The 21,151-nt window shown below is 37.4% G+C and overlaps 1 protein-coding gene across 1 annotated transcript; it reads left to right on the top strand.

Annotated features, from left to right (window-relative positions):
* Positions 1-13,003: 13,003 nt before the first annotated feature.
* Positions 13,004-20,295, top strand: LOC110882276. The gene is made up of 13 exons (XM_035978196.1): positions 13,004-13,061; positions 14,130-14,168; positions 14,211-14,303; positions 14,460-14,621; positions 14,709-14,855; positions 14,930-15,097; positions 15,195-15,341; positions 15,449-15,559; positions 15,660-16,098; positions 16,194-17,158; positions 17,331-18,548; positions 18,632-19,420; positions 19,487-20,295. The coding sequence occupies exons 1-13, from the start codon at positions 13,004-13,006 to the stop codon at positions 20,293-20,295; spliced, it is 5,145 nt and encodes a 1,714-aa protein (XP_035834089.1).
* The last annotated feature ends 856 nt before the right edge of the window (positions 20,296-21,151 follow it).

Here is a 21,151-nt window from a genome sequence, read left to right as displayed (position 1 = left end):
TTCGCGCGGAGTGGCCCCTCCCTCAGGAGCTCTAAAATGAGATACAAATGCCGCCCATGATGTTCCTTCCTCTTGGAAATGGTCCAAAACGTCATCCATAAACACGGTCGATCCATAGGATCCATAAAGCTGGTGGTGTGCTGATTAATTCAGTGGTTATGGTGTACAAAGTCGCACTGGCCGCATTGCGTCCACTATGTCGTTCCAAGAACATTCCCCCCCTTGGACTTCCATCGGATAATAGCTCGTTTCGTTAATCAACCCTCGAATGGAAGCTCGTCCCTCGCAACTGGTCAACAGGGTGTTACTACATGGTCGAAGCGAACAGTTCTTGACTGTCACCTTGCTGAGTTTTCGACAATCAGTACACATACGAAAAGGCTTTATCTTCCCGAATATAGCTGGGGCTCCCTACAGCGAACAAAACTAAGTCTAATAAAACTCATGTCCAACAGTTCCTGTAGATAGTCCTTGCAACCCTCCTGGTGCAAGACGGTATGTAGCACGAGCAATCATGGCTGCTCCTTTCGTGAGATCAAACTAAGATTCTGCCTAGCGGTGGTGGAAGTAAATCTGAAAGCTCCTCGGGTAGCGCACTGAGAGCAATCACGAACAATTGATGGATCCTTGATCCTCTTTTCCTTAGCCTCAACATCAGTAACGGTTGCTAGCGTAGCAGGGCGATCCCTCCGTAGACACTGCTAGGCCTTCATAGCTGATATGGCGCTAACCTTTGCGACACTTTGTTGTTTTCGAACGATTCTCCACACAAAATTTCCTCCTCACAAGGTATGTGTGCGCGATTTTTGAATAACCAATCCACGCTAACTACTGCATTGTAACCATCAGGGGTAGTGGAAGGAAGGTCGATGTCGAACACCTGTTCCCCCAAGGTCGAGCTTGCATCCCAGCGAACATATAGGGCTTCAATTGACTTGCATCAGCCGACTCCACAACAGGTTCGGTTTCAAGAAGCATCAGGGTTAAACAGAACAGAGACGAAGCGAATAGCTACCCGTCCAAGCTATCGTGTTGCTATTACGCCCAGTATAGCCTTTGACAATACTAAATGTCCTCCCACGAGCTTCATTTCTAGTGTTGTTTTCGTCACGAGAATTTCCAGTTCTGCCGCCGTTCCCTTGGTTGTCGATCCTTGTCGAGGTCGCCTTCGTTTCCATATTGTAAGCTACGATCACGAGTACCTTGATGTTGCCACGACTGTTGCCTCTAATATTGTTGCCTGTAACGGTGTCCCACATCCTTTCACCATCAAGGTCCATCTTTTCACACTCCGTGCCATGTTCTAAGGCACTACTCATAGTGCGGGCGGTTACACAGTCCGCTCTACAGTCAATCGTCATCGATTTTGTCCCGATTGGTTCGTAAAAGTCAACTCCCAAGAGTCGCTGTCTGGGGTTGAGGATTCGATTAGAGTCAAATCGCTGTTGCTCGATGCTGGTAACTAGGGTCGTTCAAATGCTGAAGTCGGTAAGGTACTACGTTTACCCTCTTGTCCATCGTTCTTGCAAGTTGACTGAGTAATGGACGGTATGTCGTGAGAGTGCTGCAGAAGTGATCGCACTTCGGGATCTAAGGCATTAACGTGCTAAGTTCCAGCAAACAAAGATAAGTGAGAAAAGTATAGTCTACTCGTTTGACGCTGAGCCATCCAACTCAGGGACGTTCGTACTAGCACCTAACATTCTACACAATTCGCTAGGCGTTCGGATGCGTGATCAGGTGATACTCGTTAGTATCGAGATCCGTAAGGATTCAGAAAGGGGTGAAAAGATCATATTCAGGTAGGAGACAATCACTACTGTGACTCCTATAGACTGCTGAGTTCTAACATAACATCAATTAACAGAGCGGAACCCCTTCTTCACTTGTTAAGCCTCATTGGGACTCGCATGCACCCCACATTATTATTATGTGTGCACCCACAATAATATTGTGATTTGCATGCTCATCTCAGTTCCTCCTAACTCATGTCGAATGTTTCCCCCAAACTCGAATAGCATACAAAGAGCATTACATAACATAAGTCACGAATGATTAGGGAAATACCACCCTATCAGTCATATAACATGTGCAAGGGATACGTAAGTTCATACTATCGTGTTTAACGTGCACCAGCATGCAATATCATATGTAAGTGTCCACTAGTTACGTAGTACAATGAGTATACGAAAGACGAACCTTGCAATCTGGAGCTGAGTGTCATGGTCATATTCTTTGTTGTCAAAACTGTTCGGTTATAGTCTGGTTTTATAAAAACGTTTTAAAACCAAGTTCTCTATAACCAGTGGCTCTGATACCAAACTGTCACACCCCCAAAATACCACATGCGGGAACCCCGCGGGATGTGTGACGTACCAGGATTCGAGCCACCAATCACATTGAACCACGCATAGTATTTAAACAAAACATGTCATTAATTACCAATAGTAAATGTCAATCATAAGATTATTTCAAAGAGTTGTGTAGCGGAAGCATATAGTAAATCGTTTAACAATTGTTTCATAATAAATGTTCAAAAGCAATGTATCAACTATATGTTAATCCAAGAACCTCGATCCATGACCACTCCAGCACTCCCAGATAGCAAGTCCATGTCACGAATTCTAACGACCTGCAAGCATGCAGACAAGTGTGTCAGACGACGCTGGTGAGTTCAAAGTTTTGTTAACGTGTTCAGTTACCAGATGTATGTTTAAGACAGTTCAACGTTTTGTTTTGATGTTGTTATTACTCGATTACCGTATGTGGCGACTAGATGTGAATGCCCAACCCCAATGCCTCCATTTAGGCATTGGTCATGAGGTCAAGGTATCAGACAACCTTGAATAGATGTAAGGGGTCTTATATGTACACGCTGAGAATGCCCAACCCCAATGCCTCTAACTAGGCATTGGTCATGAAGTCCAGGTAATTAGTTCACGCCCGTCCTTTCAGCCCGGTGTGAGGGTGCCAAACCTAATAGCGCTATCAACTAAATACCTCGTTGCTTCTTCAGCAACACGGTAGATGTACGGGGTCTTACATGATCTATACTGTGTTCAATAACCAACATCCCAATTAAACAGTTTACCCAGTATCCCCTTCAGAAACGTTTACCAGATGTCCCAAACCACCGAGACGCATGCTTAGAAAAGTGCAGTGAACTCACCTTAGTTTGCTCGGTATGGTAACGTACTTCTACACGTTAATTAATGATTAGTTCCGTTACACGCGACCTAAGGTACAATGTCATAATAGTGAGTATACGAGTAGGGTTTCACATTACCCTAGTGTCCAAACAATTCCAGTGTTTAGCGAAATTAAGCTATCGGGTTAATAACAAAACTTGGCACCTATTCACTACTTTCAAACTCATATCTGTATATAAATGATTCTATTTAGAGATCTAATATGCCCATAGCATAAATTGGTTACCCATTTATATTAGACTGTAATGGTTTACAACATATTAGATTCTAACATCTAATAATTTATATTACATTTTAATTATGAAGAAGGAAAAGGAAACTAAACATTATTACATACACACATATTAACCAATCAATTGTTCTATTTCATTGGCTACTCAATCGGCCCACCTTAGAAACCAAGGCTTCAGCCCACATAAAATATAATATTACTTTGAAAAAATATATTAGATTTGATGAAGTCAGTGTTTGTTTATTCCAATAATACCGAACAATGTAATGTATCCTAACTAATAATGAAAAGGGAATCGAAATACACGTGCTAACATCTTACACCCCTCGGCCCACTATCAAATTCCATTAAATTCAAAGACTTACATACACATGTATATCACATCTCGGCCAAATCTGAATTCATATATATTCACATATACAAAGTCAGACCTATTAATTAATAGTTAAGTGCTGCTCCTTTTAATTAATATATATAGCCACTTAATTCTACATATTATGACCATACAATTGCAATATACATTCACATATTTGGACATACACTACGCAGGCTACTGTACAAGGTTTCATGAGCTTGCATACCCTTTTGTTTCATATTATCATCATTATACCCCATCCATCCTATGCTACTCAACAAAAACCAAAGCACCTATCATACATTTTGGGTTTCATAGAGCCCCTATAACTAGCATAGCCATTTATTATTAACCCACCTTGAATAGAATCAAAAGGTAAGACAGTCACATGGATATGGTTGTGCGGCCCAATCAGGTGTACCTAAGTGGTCTTTGGTCAAATCATGGAGTGCATCAATTTGAGTGGCCCATCACTGTTGACGGCAACAAAACACTCAACCATGTGATACATTATCATTGAATTTAGCAACAACCCTAAGTCATACTTAATAATTATCCTATCTACACCCAAATCGAACAACATCAATTAATGGTTATTTAACATCATGCAGGTCTGAATCACCATCCATTCATCACATTATCATCGATCCATGCATAATCAATTATACAAACATCACAGGTATACATACAATTCTGGTTATGTAATATTATTCATGGATTCCGACTGTGTGAATGAACCATCCCTCATGTCAACGTATATTCATAATTAACAATAATACAAATTACAAATAGGATAATACATAACACTAATCAAACATGATCATCCAAGAATCATAACAAGTATAATACACTAACCAGGAGATAGTAACGGATGAATTGAGACGAGAGTGGGTGTGTTTCAAAGAGATGGCCGATCGGAGGACAAGGAACTGCTGTCACCAAACTTGTGGTGGGATTTCAAGGTCTTAGGGTTTCCACGAGGTTAGGGAGTTATACGTATATCTATACATAGCCGCATGCACAAGTTATAAACCAGACTGGGCTTGGTTTGGCAAAGTGTTTTGGGCCGATAATCTTGGTACAATTGATAGGGGATTTGCAAATAATTTAAGTATTCATATACACACTCTACTTAGACAAAGAAGATGGGCTCATTCAACTCAGGACGGTTTCACATGTGGGTCGAGATAATACGAGGAACTAAAGTGTGCGGCCCGAGCCTAGCCATTGACCCAATAGAAAACCCACTACACTACACACACAAACATACTCAAATACGTTATGCGTTGAACAAGTTTATAGAAATTACAAGCTTTTAACAGATTCACTAAAGCGGAGGACGTGCAAGAGAACTAATGAGAAATCACCAGGCAGAAAGATAGAAAGAAACTAACCTTGAAAGTCCGGGTTGTCACATCATCCCCAACTTGAAAGAAATTTCATCCCGAAATTTAATAAGCAATCCAAAACAGCGATGTTTTAGGTTAGGATGACTGTGGATTTTTCCCAATTTTTCCCAGGTGCCACATCATCCCTAACTTGAAAGGGAATTTCGTCCCGAAATTCGCCAACGATATCAGAAGTTGACACAACCATTTGATCATCTGGGGATACTAGGGTTTACTCCGATCATTGCGTTCCCACGTGAACTCCAATCCACATCTTAAGTTCCAACGAACTCCCGCGATTGAAATTCAGTTATGCTAACGAATCTTGATGTCCTAGTCCATGATCTCAGTAGATTCCTCAGCAACTGCAACTTGTCATTAACCTCAGACTCTAATAAGGGTATCACAAACGTTTCATTGGACAACATTGCCCTAGATTCGAGACATAAATGATATCGTGCACGTTATCCAATTCGTCAATTAACTCGAGTTTGTGAGCCATGTCACCGATTCGTTCCAGAAATCCGAATGTTCCCAATGCATCGTAAACTAAGCTTGCCACGCTTTCCAAGCGTACCACACCCTCCCAGAGTGAGACTTTCAACATGATACGATCGTCTACAACGAACTCCCCGTTTCCCTAATCTTATCAACTTTCCCGACGGCCACGCATTGCCGCCAATCTAATCTTTCCAAGTGTTTCGAGTGCAAATCCTGAGCCCGTGATTAGGTTGTAATCCACCTCAGTCCACGAGGAGATTGGCATCATCATCCATGCAATGCCTCGAGCAGAGCTATACGCATACTAATACGATAACGGCTGCGAAAGATAGGGGTCCTTCCCAACTGTTTACTAGAGTCAATCACGCATATGCTCGCAGCATGTCATCATGTGTCAGGATGGTTCGCTACTCTATCCGGTTGTCCTACAGTGATAAGTAATGCCGGTCATAAATCAGGTATAGCTCAAAATCAAATGTAACAAGAGCTCACACCTCGTGCCTAAAGGCCGCCTCTCTCTGAGGAATATTCACAATTGTGAAGGCTCGTCAGTTTCCTTGGTTGCAAGAAAGTGTGCTGGTTACGTGAGACAATCATCGATCACCCAGGTGATATTGTTTCTGTTTCGGGTTGTAGGCAGACTAGTGACAGATTCCATGGCAATTCTGTTCTCAGTTCCAAATGGGTGTTTCTGGTTGCCAATATCCCAGATTGACTTTCCCACAAGTCAAACATCGATCTCATGCGTTGCTATGTGGGCCTTCAGGCCCGGTCATCCGTACATGGTCTTCAGGTTTTAATTCATCCTATCAAAACTCAAATGAATGGGATATCGAAACCCGAGTGCTTTGCCTGTACCAGTTCCCAAAGGTTGTTGTATAGGGAGGTCCATATTCGTTCCATGAAGTAGCAAATATCGTCCGACCTACAAAAAGTTGCTTCCCTATGCCCCGCATGGGTTAATCTTGAGAACTCTCTTCCTTCGGTTCTTCAGTTTGAGCAAGGCAAGTCTGATCAGGTAAGTTAGAGTCGATAGCGGGCTGCAAAGCTCGTGCACGTCCAAGTTTCGCGGTCGTATTCATTCAAAAGTTCCACCCAACGTTACCATCACGTGTTTAGCTCTTTTGAAACAAGGGTACACGGGAGGCCCTTGTGATAGGTCTAAGTGGTATATTTGGTACCGTCCAAGTAATGCCTCCCATTTAAATCCAAAGACTACGGCTTCCACCTCAGGTCGTGACTCGTGCAGTTCTTCCTGTAAGTCCATTACGTAAGTCATCACTTTCTCGTGTTGCGTCGGTGTGTAGACATTGCAGAGCTGGGATTCGAAAGCTGAAAAGACGTCCTCCTGTTTTGTCTTTCACGAACACAACACCCTACTGTGCTAAAGAGATTTAAGCTGCGTGACCTTCGAAAATCATGTGGTGAATCTGCGATAGAGTCTAGTGTGACCAAGAAATTGCTGCATCCTCGAAGGGATCTTTGGTGCCGAACAATATCTAACGAAATGGGTCCTTAGCAAGATCCACGTGTATTCCCACTTCGTTGATCATATGACCAAAAAGGTATCTCTCGAATCCAGAAATTACCTTTAACAAGACTTCGCGCGGAGTGGCCCCTCCCTCAGGAGCTCTAAAATGAGATACAAATGCCGCCCATGATGTTCCTTCCTCTTGGAAATGGTCCAAAACGTCATCCATAAACACGGTCGATCCATAGGATCCATAAAGCTGGTGGTGTGCTGATTAATTCAGTGGTTATGGTGTACAAAGTCGCACTGGCCGCATTGCGTCCACTATGTCGTTCCAAGAACATTCCCCCCCTTGGACTTCCATCGGATAATAGCTCGTTTCGTTAATCAACCCTCGAATGGAAGCTCGTCCCTCGCAACTGGTCAACAGGGTGTTACTACATGGTCGAAGCGAACAGTTCTTGACTGTCACCTTGATGAGTTTTCGACAATCAGTACACATACGAAAAGGCTTTATCTTCCCGAATATAGCTGGGGCTCCCTACAGCGAACAAAACTAAGTCTAATAAAACTCATGTCCAACAGTTCCTGTAGATAGTCCTTGCAACCCTCCTGGTGCAAGACGGTATGTAGCACGAGCAATCATGGCTGCTCCTTTCGTGAGATCAAACTAAGATTCTGCCTAGCGGTGGTGGAAGTAAATCTGAAAGCTCCTCGGGTAGCGCACTGAGAGGAATCACGAACAATTGATGGATCCTTGATCCTCTTTTCCTTAGCCTCAATATCAGTAACGGTTGCTAGCGTAGCAGGGCGATCCCTCCGTAGACACTGCTAGGCCTTCATAGCTGATATGGCGCTAACCTTTGCGACACTTTGTTGTTTTCGAACGATTCTCCACACAAAATTTCCTCCTCACAAGGTATGTGTGCGCGATTTTCGAATAACCAATCCACGCTAACTACTGCATTGTAACCATCAGGGGTAGTGGAAGGAAGGTCGATGTCGAACACCTGTTCCCCCAAGGTCGAGCTTGCATCCCAGCGAACATATAGGGCTTCAATTGACTTGCATCAGCCGACTCCACAACAGGTTCGGTTTCAAGAAGCATCAGGGTTAAACAGAACAGAGACGAAGCGAATAGCTACCCGTCCAAGCTATCGTGTTGCTATTACGCCCAGTATAGCCTTTGACAATACTAAATGTCCTCCCACGAGCTTCATTTCTAGTGTTGTTTTCGTCACGAGAATTTCCAGTTCTGCCGCCGTTCCCTTGGTTGTCGATCCTTGTCGAGGTCGCCTTCGTTTCCATATTGTAAGCTACGATCACGAGTACCTTGATGTTGCCACGACTGTTGCCTCTAATATTGTTGCCTGTAACGGTGTCCCGCATCCTTTCACCATCAAGGTCCATCTTTTCACACTCCGTGCCATGTTCTAAGGCACTACTCATAGTGCGGGCGGTTACACAGTCCGCTCTACAGTCAATCGTCATCGATTTTGTCCCGATTGGTTCGTAAAAGTCAACTCCCAAGAGTCGCTGTCTGGGGTTGAGGATTCGATTAGAGTCAAATCGCTGTTGCTCGATGCCGGTAACTAGGGTCGTTCAAATGCTGAAGTCGGTAAGGTACTACGTTTACCCTCTTGTCCATCGTTCTTGCAAGTTGACTGAGTAATGGACGGTATGTCGTGAGAGTGCTGCAGAAGTGATCGCACTTCGGGATCTAAGGCATTAACGTGCTAAGTTCCAGCAAACAAAGATAAGTGAGAAAAGTATAGTCTACTCGTTTGACGCTGAGCCATCCAACTCAGGGACGTTCGTACTAGCACCTAACATTCTACACAATTCGCTAGGCGTTCGGATGCGTGATCAGGTGATACTCGTTAGTATCGAGATCCGTAAGGATTCAGAAAGGGGTGAAAAGATCATATTCAGGTAGGAGACAATCACTACTGTGACTCCTATAGACTGCTGAGTTCTAACATAACATCAATTAACAGAGCGGAACCCCTTCTTCACTTGTTAAGCCTCACTGGGACTCGCATGCACCCCACATTATTATTATGTGTGCACCCACAATAATATTGTGATTTGCATGCTCATCTCAGTTCCTCCTAACTCATGTCGAATGTTTCCCCCAAACTCGAATAGCATACAAAGAGCATTACATAACATAAGTCACGAATGTTTAGGGAAATACCACCCTATCAGTCATATAACATGTGCAAGGGATACGTAAGTTCATACTATCGTGTTTAACGTGCACCAGCATGCAATATCATATGTAAGTGTCCACTAGTTACGTAGTACAATGAGTATACGAAAGACGAACCTTGCAATCTGGAGCTGAGTGTCATGGTCATATTCTTTGTTGTCAAAACTGTTCGGTTATAGTCTGGTTTTATAAAAAACGTTTTAAAACCAAGTTCTCTATAACCAGTGGCTCTGATACCAAACTGTCACACCCCCAAAATACCACATGCGGGAACCCCGCGGGATGTGTGACGTACCAGGATTCGAGCCACCAATCACATTGAACCACGCATAGTATTTAAACAAAACATGTCATTAATTACCAATAGTAAATGTCAATCATAAGATTATTTCAAAGAGTTGTGTAGCGGAAGCATATAGTAAATCGTTTAACAATTGTTTCATAATAAATGTTCAAAAGCAATGTATCAACTATATGTTAATCCAAGAACCTCGATCCATGACCACTCCAGCACTCCCAGATAGCAAGTCCATGTCACGAATTCTAACGACCTGCAAGCATGCAGACAAGTGTGTCAGACGACGCTGGTGAGTTCAAAGTTTTGTTAACGTGTTCAGTTACCAGATGTATGTTTAAGACAGTTCAACGTTTTGTTTTGATGTTGTTATTACTCGATTACCGTATGTGGCGACTAGATGTGAATGCCCAACCCCAATGCCTCCATTTAGGCATTGGTCATGAGGTCAAGGTATCAGACAACCTTGAATAGATGTAAGGGGTCTTATATGTACACGCTGAGAATGCCCAACCCCAATGCCTCTAACTAGGCATTGGTCATGAAGTCCAGGTAATTAGTTCACGCCCGTCCATTCAGCCCGGTGTGAGGGTGCCAAACCTAATAGCGCTATCAACTAAATACCTCGTTGCTTCTTCAGCAACACGGTAGATGTACGGGGTCTTACATGATCTATACTGTGTTCAATAACCAACATCCCAATTAAACAGTTTACCCAGTATCCCCTTCAGAAACGTTTACCAGATGTCCCAAACCACCGAGACGCATGCTTAGAAAAGTGCAGTGAACTCACCTTAGTTTGCTCGGTATGGTAACGTACTTCTACACGTTAATTAATGATTAGTTTCGTTACACGCGACCTAAGGTACAATGTCATAATAGTGAGTATACGAGTAGGGTTTCACATTACCCTAGTGTCCAAACAATTCCAGTGTTTAGCGAAATTAAGCTATCGGGTTAATAACAAAACTTGGCACCTATTCACTACTTTCAAACTCATATCTGTATATAAATGATTCTATTTAGAGATCTAATATGCCCATAGCATAAATTGGTTACCCATTTATATTAGACTGTAATGGTTTACAACATATTAGATTCTAACATCTAATAATTTATATTACATTTTAATTATGAAGAAGGAAAAGGAAACTAAACATTATTACATACACACATATTAACCAATCAATTGTTCTATTTCATTGGCTACTCAATCGGCCCACCTTAGAAACCAAGGCTTCAGCCCACATAAAATATAATATTACTTTGAAAAAATATATTAGATTTGATGAAGTCAGTGTTTGTTTATTCCAATAATACCGAACAATGTAATGTATCCTAACTAATAATGAAAAGGGAATCGAAATACACGTGCTAACATCTTACACCCCTCGGCCCACTATCAAATTCCATTAAATTCAAAGACTTACATACACATGTATATCACATCTCGGCCAAATCTGAATTCATATATATTCACATATACAAAGTCAGACCTATTAATTAATAGTTAAGTGCTGCTCCTTTTAATTAATATATATAGCCACTTAATTCTACATATTATGACCATACAATTGCAATATACATTCACATATTTGGACATACACTACGCAGGCTACTGTACAAGGTTTCATGAGCTTGCATACCCTTTTGTTTCATATTATCATCATTATACCCCATCCATCCTATGCTACTCAACAAAAACCAAAGCACCTATCATACATTTTGGGTTTCATAGAGCCCCTATAACTAGCATAGCCATTTATTATTAACCCACCTTGAATAGAATCAAAAGGTAAGACAGTCACATGGATATGGTTGTGCGGCCCAATCAGGTGTACCTAAGTGGTCTTTGGTCAAATCATGGAGTGCATCAATTTGAGTGGCCCATCACTGTTGACGGCAACAAAACACTCAACCATGTGATACATTATCATTGAATTTAGCAACAACCCTAAGTCATACTTAATAATTATCCTATCTACACCCAAATCGAACAACATCAATTAATGGTTATTTAACATCATGCAGGTCTGAATCACCATCCATTCATCACATTATCATCGATCCATGCATAATCAATTATACAAACATCACAGGTATACATACAATTCTGGTTATGCAATATTATTCATGGATTCCGACTGTGTGAATGAACCATCCCTCATGTCAACGTATATTCATAATTAACAATAATACAAATTACAAATAGGATAATACATAACACTAATCAAACATGATCATCCAAGAATCACAACAAGTATAATACACTAACCAGGAGATAGTAACGGATGAATTGAGACGAGAGTGGGTGTGTTTCGAAGAGATGGCCGATCGGAGGACAAGGAACTGCTGTCACCAAACTTGTGGTGGGATTTCAAGGTCTTAGGGTTTCCACGAGGTTAGGGAGTTATACGTATATCTATACATAGCCGCATGCACAAGTTATAAACAAGACTGGGCTTGGTTTGGCAAAGTGTTTTGGGCCGATAATCTTGGTACAATTGATAGGGGATTTGCAAATAATTTAAGTATTCATATACACACTCTACTTAGACAAAGAAGATGGGCTCATTCAACTCAGGCCGGTTTCACATGTGGGTCGAGATAATACGAGGAACTAAAGTGTGCGGCCCGAGCCTAGCCATTGACCCAATAGAAAACCCACTACACTACACACACAAACATACTCAAATACGTTATGCGTAGAACAAGTTTATAGAAATTACAAGCTTTTAACAGATTCACTAAAGCGGAGGACGTGCAAGAGAACTAATGAGGAATCACCAGGCAGAAAGATAGAAAGATACTAACCTTGAAAGTCCGGGTTGTCACAATGAGGATATCATATTTGAGCTTGAGAAGAAAGCAAACAACATTGAGGTAATATTAAGATTCAGTACTTAATTACCGGTTCATTTACTATTTAAACATATTTGACATACTCAATTTCTGAAAAACATTGTAGGTGGAAAAGTCTGCTTCTTTGAACAACAGGTTCACTGATATGGATTCAGAAGATACTGTTAACCTGAATGTATGCATTGTGTACTCTTTAAAATTACTCATTATTAAACTTTATCTTCAATTATATGTTTATGAAGTATTTTAGTTATTTGATATAAAAATTGTACTATACAAAAAATGCAGGATGATAACTCCACTGATGTTATTATGGGAGTCACTGTTGGTACCAAATCAAACGAAGATGTCAAATCGAAGGTATGTAAAATTAATTATATACTTTTAATTTTACAATTTAATTTATATAATTAAGACCAATTTTCAGTTTTTTTTTGACACCAATTTTGTATATCATTTTTAGGTTGCTACTGAGTCCATGGATGATAATGTCATCACCCCTTTGGCCAAAAATTTGGATGACAATGCCATGGCAAGTAAGCCATTTGGTGAGCCTGCGATTTTTAAGAGGAAAACCAAAAAACCTGCTTTCAAGAAAAACTTGGTTGAGAGTTATGATGTTGATGAAAATGGAGAAATGTCAACCACCAAACCAGTTAAACCTGGGAAACCAACTCTCCTAATTCCAAAAATTGAAAAATGAAGACTTTACAGTCTTTATGTTCTAAGTGTTGTTTTCCTATGTTATTTTAATGTGTTTTAACTTATGTTTATCGTTTAAGAACTACTTCAAAAGCTTTGGATCATTCCAGCTTTTATGTTTAAGAAGTTTAATTTCCTTTTGTTGTACTGAATGCTTCTTGACAATATTCCAAAGCAACTATTATGTTTTGTTTTTTAATGTATTAATGTTTTGTTACATTTCTCTTTTTATTTTTGACAACATTATATTTTATGTCATTATAATGTAAATATAACTAGATAAGGTTGATCACTTTTTAAACTCTGCTCCTTTATCAACAACTTTTTTAAGAATATATATTATCATCTTCAGTTGATAGTAGTTACAGGAAACCCTCAAATCTTTTGTAAATATCGACATTCACATATAATACATGATAAACACTAATTTTTATTCTAAACTTAACTTTGATCTTTATATTGCGATTGTACTACATAGTTTATCAAAAAACATCATTTTTAAAAGTTTATACCCTTTAAACATTCATATCCTTGAATGTCAAAGTATTCCACTTCTTATTATGTAATTTTAAAACTCAACATGTGAAAATTTTAAATTTTCAAATACTTCTCTAAATATGGCTTATGTTTGAGTCTATGTAAAATATTTATTTCCTTACTTATACCATATATTATCCACAGATCAAAACGAGGGAATTTTTGAAGCAAAGGTTATGCGACAAAAAAGGAAATTACATATGGCAGTTAAAAAAACGAAACCTTGTGATTTTACTTCCACAGGGAAAGGTCATGTTTTCATTACCTTCTCCTATTTGTCAATAATATATGCCATTCAATATTAATTTTTGCCTGGTTATAAAACAATAATTTGAAACTAATGAAAGTTTTTTATATTTATTCAGACTTTCAAATGCGAAGTCCGCTTTCTAACATTACAAATGGTATGTATTTACTTTATTTACTTTTCACCTATTTGATTATAGCTGAAATAGCTGTATTCATTCTAGATTGTAAAGAAAGAATAGTTATGCGAAAAGAAGAGATCGATAAAAGGAATTCCCACAGAAAATCTAAAGGTAATTTATCTGTTTACCATTAATTTTTTATGAATAAGCTATATTTTAAAGTTAATTTTCATTACTCACATATTTTTTAATTTAAAAATTTCATTTTATGCAAATATTAACCGTACACTATTATTACAATACTAAATATTTGTTTTCATAAAGCAGGTTTGAAAAATGTCCCACTTACTTCTAACCAATCACCAACTAATAGAAGTGCCGATTATGGGAAGGAAGTCGTCAATACTTATCAATCAATTCCAAACACACATACCACTGACACTGCTTCAAATATCTATTATACACCATTGCTATCAGATGTTACAAATGGTACATATTTAATTATAATCAATTCTTTAAAAACTACATATTTTCATTATGTTTTTGTCTTTGTTATCCACATTTTTTGTTTCACAGCTTCAATCCCCAATAATGATTATACTAGCCCGAAGTTTAATCGGCGCATCCGGAAACAATATCTGGATAGCAAAAAACAAGTCATGAATTCTACATCACCAAACATTCCAATTTCAAGTACACAACCATGTCTCACATTTTGTCAAAGTATGGTAGTCTCATTTTTCTAATTACAAAATACTAATTCAAATTATTATTAATAGTTGTCATATGTTTGGCAGGTACTTCTTCATCAAATATCCAATTCAGTTATAACAATTCACCAATTAATAGAACTGTCCCTTATGTGAAGGAAGTTGTTATTCCTTATCAATCAAATCCAAATCAACATACCACTGTTCATTCTTCCAATATCTATTTTACACCTATGCTATCAGATATTACTAATGGTATATAAATTATTAATTTTCCTGTTTTGCATTTAATAAAAAAGTACATATTTCCATTTACTTTTTCTCTTTGTATACAACATTCTATCTTTCACAGCTTCAATCACCAATGATGATTATACTAGCCCAAAGTTTTGTCGGAGCATCAGGAAACAATATCGTGATAGGCAAAAACAAGCAATTAAATCTCCATCAGTAAACTTTCAAAGGTCAAGTACACAAGCATCTATCAAATTACCACAAAGTATGTTACTTACTTATTTATATTTTCAAACTCTAAATTCAAATTATTATCAGTAGTTAACATATATATATATATTCACAATTGTTAAATACGAATTCCTTTTTCAGGTACTTATACGTCAAATAAGAATATTCAATTATCTTCCCTGAACAATTATCGAGAAAAACTCCATTTTGCCGGAGAATTTATAACCAATATATTTTGTGGCATATCAAAAGGTAATATTCCATTTACAAAGCTTTTTAAATTTATTCTTTTCAATTTAACAATACTATGTTATAATTATATACTACTAAAATTAAACTTTACAATTAACAGATTACTTGGATCATGGTGATCAGAGTCATATATGTGAAACATGTCATGCAAAATTATGGAAAGATGAAGTCTTAAGAAGTTATCAAAGAAAGACTAAATCAAGTTTTTCTCTATGTTGTGGTTACAGCAAAGTCAAACTTCCCGATTTCAAGCCCCCGCCCTCTGATTATAAAAGTCTTTATACTTCTTCGGACTCAAAAAGCATTCATTTTTTGAAAAACATTCGTCGTTACAACTCAATGTTTTCTTTTACTTCGATGGGTGGAAAAGTAGATAACTCCATTAACAATGGTAAATCTCCGTATGTATTCAGACTTAGTGGTGAAAATTATCATAGTATTGGAAGTCTTATACCAACGAATGGATCCAAGCCTAAATTTTCTCAGTTATATATATATGATACTGAGAATGAGGTTGCAAACAGACAATTTGTTTTAGGGTATGTTTTTTATGTAATATTTCAAAATTTCATATTCCAAAAATACCTTTTTTTATCAATCCTTATTTACTTTATATTTTAATTTTTTTAATTAGGCAAAGCAAAAAAGACTCCACCTCAAGTACCGAAAATTTGGATTTTGAAATTATTACAGAATTGAAGGCAATGTTAGATTCACACAATCAGTTGGTTAAGTCTTACAGAATGGCGCGATATTGTTTTCAAAGAAATCCTCGTGAGAATCTAAAGATACGCCTTATTGCAAAAAGGAATCAAGATGGTAGGACATATAACTTGCCAACTGCTTCTGAAGTTGCTGCTTTAATAGTTGGAGATATTGACACTTTGTTTGAACCTAGAGATATTATTGTGAAGAGTAAACAAGGTTATCTCGAGCGTATTAGTGAACTACATCCTTCTTATTTAGCTCTTCAATATCCCCTACTTTTTGTGTACGGTGATGATGGTTATAGAATTGATATCCTTCATCGTGATGTTTCTACTTCAACCAGCAGTGATGTTTCTACTTCAACCACCAGTAAAAGACATACGTGCACAATGAGAGAATACTTTTGCTATAGAATCCAAGACAGATTGAATACGTTTTCTTTGGTTCTTAATTCCAGAAGGCTTTTTCAACAATTTTTGGTTGATGCGTATACTATGATTGAAAGCGAAAGGCTCTTATACATACGTACTCAACAAAAGAAATTAAGATGCGAGACTTTTGAGAATTTATGTTCCGTTAAAGAACAAGGCAAAAGTGATGTCTCTAAAATCGGTCAGCGTGTTATATTACCTTCGTCTTTTACTGGTAGTGCACGGTACATGTTTCAAAATTATTTAGATGCCATGTCCCTTTGTAAATGGTATGGATATCCTGATTTTTTCATAACAATCACATGTAACCCAAAATGGCCTGAAGTGAAGAGGTTTCATAAGGACACGACTCTTAACCTGGAAGATAGGCCTGATATTTTATGTAGGTTATTTAAAATCAAGTTGGATTCCATCATTAAAGACTTAAGGGATAATGCAATTCTGGGAAAGCTTCAAGCAGGTATTTTAATTTTTTTTTGTTTTTGTCTTCAAACGTTTCTACATTTTTTTCGACATTTATAATAAATAAACTATAAACTATGTTATATATGCGTATTTAGTTAGTAAACGGTAGGAAACATTAAAAAGTAAATATAATACACAATTTAAAATTTGTTTTTTTCTATTTTTAGTTGTATATACGGTGGAGTTTCAAAAGCGTGGCTTGCCTCATGCTCATTTGTGCTTATTTATGCATGCCGACCACAAACTTCCAACCGTTGATTATATCGATCCATTCATTTCTGCCGAAATACCTGACAAAGACAAAGAACCAGAGTTATATTTTCTTGTAAGTGAGTTCATGATTCATGGTCCTTGTGGTGTTGAAAATATGAATTGTCCCTGCATGATTGACGGAAAGTGTTCAAAAAACTTTCCCAAAAAATTCCGTGAATCTACATGCATAGATGGTGATGGTTTTCCCGTTTATAGAAGACGTAACAATGGTGTTTTTATTGAGAAGTCAGATGTCAAGTTAGATAACCGCAGTGTTGTGCCATACAACAAAATTCTGTTACAAAGATATCAAGCACACATCAATGTTGAGTGGTGCAATCAGGCCGGATCAATAAAATATTTGTTTAAATATATAAACAAAGGTCATGATAGGGCATCAATTTGTTTTGTACCAAGTAAAGAAGCAAATGATCAAGAAAAGACGGTTGATGAAATCAAAGACTACTATAGTTGTAGATACATATCTGCTTGTGAAGCGTCTTGGCGGATTTTTTCTTATGATATACATTATAGGAATCCTTCTGTCATTAGGCTTCCTTTTCATCTTCCAGGACAACAACATGTTATCTATGAAGAATTTGAAGAAATAGAAGATGTGTTAGATAAACCGTCAGTGAATGCTTCAATGTTTTTACAGTGGTTTCTTTGTAATCAAAAATACCCAGCCGCACGTCAACTTACTTATGTCGAATTCCCAACAAAATTTGTCTGGAAGAGCAACAAACATAAGTGGAAACCAAGGAAAAGAGGGTTTTCAATTGGCAGAATTCATTCGGTTTCTCCTTCAGTCGGTGAAGCTTATTATTTGAGGATTTTGTTGAACAAGGTGAAAGGTCCAAGAAATTTTGAGGATATTAGAACCGTAAATGATGTTGAGTATCCTACTTTTAGAGATGTATGTTATGCATATGGCCTTTTGGATGATGACAATGAATATGTTGAAGCAATTATAGAAGCCAGTTTCACCGGATCGGGTTATTATTTAAGAAGTTTGTTTTGTACAATGTTAATGTCCGAGAGTATGTCTAGACCTGAATTTGTGTGGGAAAAAACTTTCACTTACTTATCAGATGACATTCTCTACAAGCAACGTCGTATTTTAAAACATCCAGGTATTTTCCATTATAATAATTTTTATATAAATGTTTAAGTTAATGTAATATATAATTTAGACGTTAATTTTATTATTTGACAGGTTTAGTACTTAACGAAGATCAAATTAAGAACCTAACATTGTTTGAGATCCAAAAGTTTTTACTTCGAAATAATCCCACTCTTAAAAGGTATTCCAGTATGCCTTTTCCTAATCATGATTGTATATCTTCCGCAAACAATCTTTTACTTAGTGAAGAGTTGGCTTACGATAAGGAGATATTAGCTGAAGAGTTTCGTAACCTTTTCTCTTCATTAACTCATGAACAACGGGTTATATATGAAGAAATCATCACAGCGGTGGATAACAACAAAGGAGGGGTTTTTTTTGTTTATGGTTACGGTGGAACTGGAAAAACATATCTTTGGAAGACTTTATGTGCATCTATAAGATCTGAAGGGAAAATTGTTTTAAGTGTGGCTTCCAGTGGAATTGCATCTCTTTTGCTATCAGGAGGGAGGACTGCTCACTCCCGGTTCCACATTCCTATCAATTTAGATGAGGATTCTTTTTGTTTCATTAAGCCAGATAGCGATCTTGCACGTTTATTACAAGAAACATCACTTATTATTTGGGACGAAGCACCAATGGTACATAAACATGGATTTGAAGCTTTGGACAGATCGTTAAAAGACCTTTTTAGATCTGTATCCGGAGCATCATCAGAATTACCATTTGGTGGGAAAGTTATAGTTTTTGGAGGAGACTTCCGACAAATACTACCTGTGGTGCCAGGAGGAAGCAGACAACAAATTGTAAATGCTTCTTTAAGTTCTTCTTATATTTCGAGAACTTGCAAAGTCCTAAAATTGACCAAAAATTTGAGGTTGAGTACCTCAAATGATCCATCTGAAATACAATAAACTACCAACTTTGCAAACTGGCTTTTGGATATAGGGGAAGGTAATGTCGGTGGTGTGAATGACGGCAATGCAAATTTACAAATACCCGAAGATCTTCTCATCAAACATTCGTCTGATCCCATTTCAGAGTTAATCGAGTTTGTATATCCTTCTCTTATATATAATTTCAATGAACAAAATTACTTCCATCAAAGAGCCATTCTGGCTCCAACAAATGATGTTGTTCAAGAAATTAACGATCGTATGCTGTCACTTTTTCCGGGAGTTGAGAAGGAATATTTAAGCTCAGATAGTATCTGTCCAACAGAAATGGTTAATGAGAATTTAGATGATACATTATGCTCCCCGGATATTCTTAATGGAATTAAAGCTTCTGGTTTGCCGAATCATAGGTTAGTTTTCAAGGTAGGTGTTCCGGTCATGCTTCTTAGAAATATTGACCAAAAAAGGGGTTTGTGTAACGGAACAAGATTAAAGGTGGTCTCTTTGGGTAAACGTGTTATACAGGTAGAGATTATCTCTGGAAGTCACATTGGAGATCGTCATTATATTCCTAGAATTACGTTGATACCTACAGACAAAAAACTTCACATTAAGTTACAAAGAAGACAATTTCCACTTGCGGTATCTTTTGCAATGACCATAAACAAAAGTCAAGGACAATCACTCTCTAGAGTTGGTTTGTTTTTGAAAAACCCAGTTTTCACACATGGTCAATTGTATGTTGCATTATCAAGAGTTACCCGACGAGATGGCCTCAAAATTGTTATTCTAGATAATGATGGAAATCTTTCTGATACAACCTCAAATGTCGTATACAAAGAAGTTTTTAGAAATTTGTAATGTAAATTTAAAATATCATGTGTTCAGTAACAGTGAAGTGTACGTGTATGTCGCTTTATGTTTAGTTTAAGTCAGACACGTTAGTATATTGTATGAATATTATTATCCTTATTTTCATTTATTGCCATTGTTTAAAATGTAATATAATGATAACTTTAGTAGTATATATAAAAATTCAGATGTAATTTAAATTTAAAGTAACATTTTATTTATATCATATGTATTAACATTGTATAAGTTGTGTTTTTTTATATTTAACTTATTTAGTCATATATACGTATTTATTTATTAAATTATAATTGTGTTATATCAAAATAATTACTTTTCATCTATTTAATTTTAAAGACCTCTTATACATTTATATTTTAAATTTGTTACATATGGTAATAATAATTTAGATAATCAAAGTATAGAAGGATGCGAACGATAATTAATCATACGTAAAGAAATAGAGGAAACAACAAAAATACCATTACATTGATATCTCTATAATAGAGAATTTGTGAAGACGTTAAAGTAAACCTGTATATTTAGAGGCTCATATCCATCCACTATATTTTTCGTTGTGAGTGTGTAGGAAAGAGAAATAAATAATAAAATTAGTGTTTGTGAGTTAGATAAAGATATACATATAGAGATGGACGTGATAGGTTTTTTAAAACTTAAGATAATTTAGAGAAAAATAAATTTTTTGATTAAATTATATAAATGAAGATGAAGGCATCAATGTCAATGCTCTTAGATGTTATTTTGATTGTTAAGATATAAAACATCATATTGAATAATAGGTTATTAATTGTATTTTTTAAACCCGTGCGTCACACGTCAACTGTCTATTACCATTAAACGTAAGACA

Source organism: Helianthus annuus, chromosome 10 (assembly GCF_002127325.2).
Source record: "Helianthus annuus cultivar XRQ/B chromosome 10, HanXRQr2.0-SUNRISE, whole genome shotgun sequence".
In the NCBI taxonomy this organism is placed as follows: Eukaryota; Viridiplantae; Streptophyta; class Magnoliopsida; order Asterales; family Asteraceae; genus Helianthus; species Helianthus annuus.
Note: the sequence above shows the minus strand (reverse complement) of the source record. Positions and strands in the feature narration are given on the sequence as shown.

Excerpts from the sequence above, each read along its gene's own strand:
- LOC110882276 (XM_035978196.1), top strand. The coding sequence starts at position 13,004 with ATGGATGATAATGTCATCACCCCTTTGGCCAAAAATTTGGATGACAAT. Across the intron at positions 13,062-14,129 it reads GGATGACAATGCCATGGCAA|ACTTTCAAATGCGAAGTCCG; the intron begins GTAAGCCATTTG and ends ATATTTATTCAG. Across the intron at positions 14,856-14,929 it reads ATGTCTCACATTTTGTCAAA|GTACTTCTTCATCAAATATC; the intron begins GTATGGTAGTCT and ends TATGTTTGGCAG.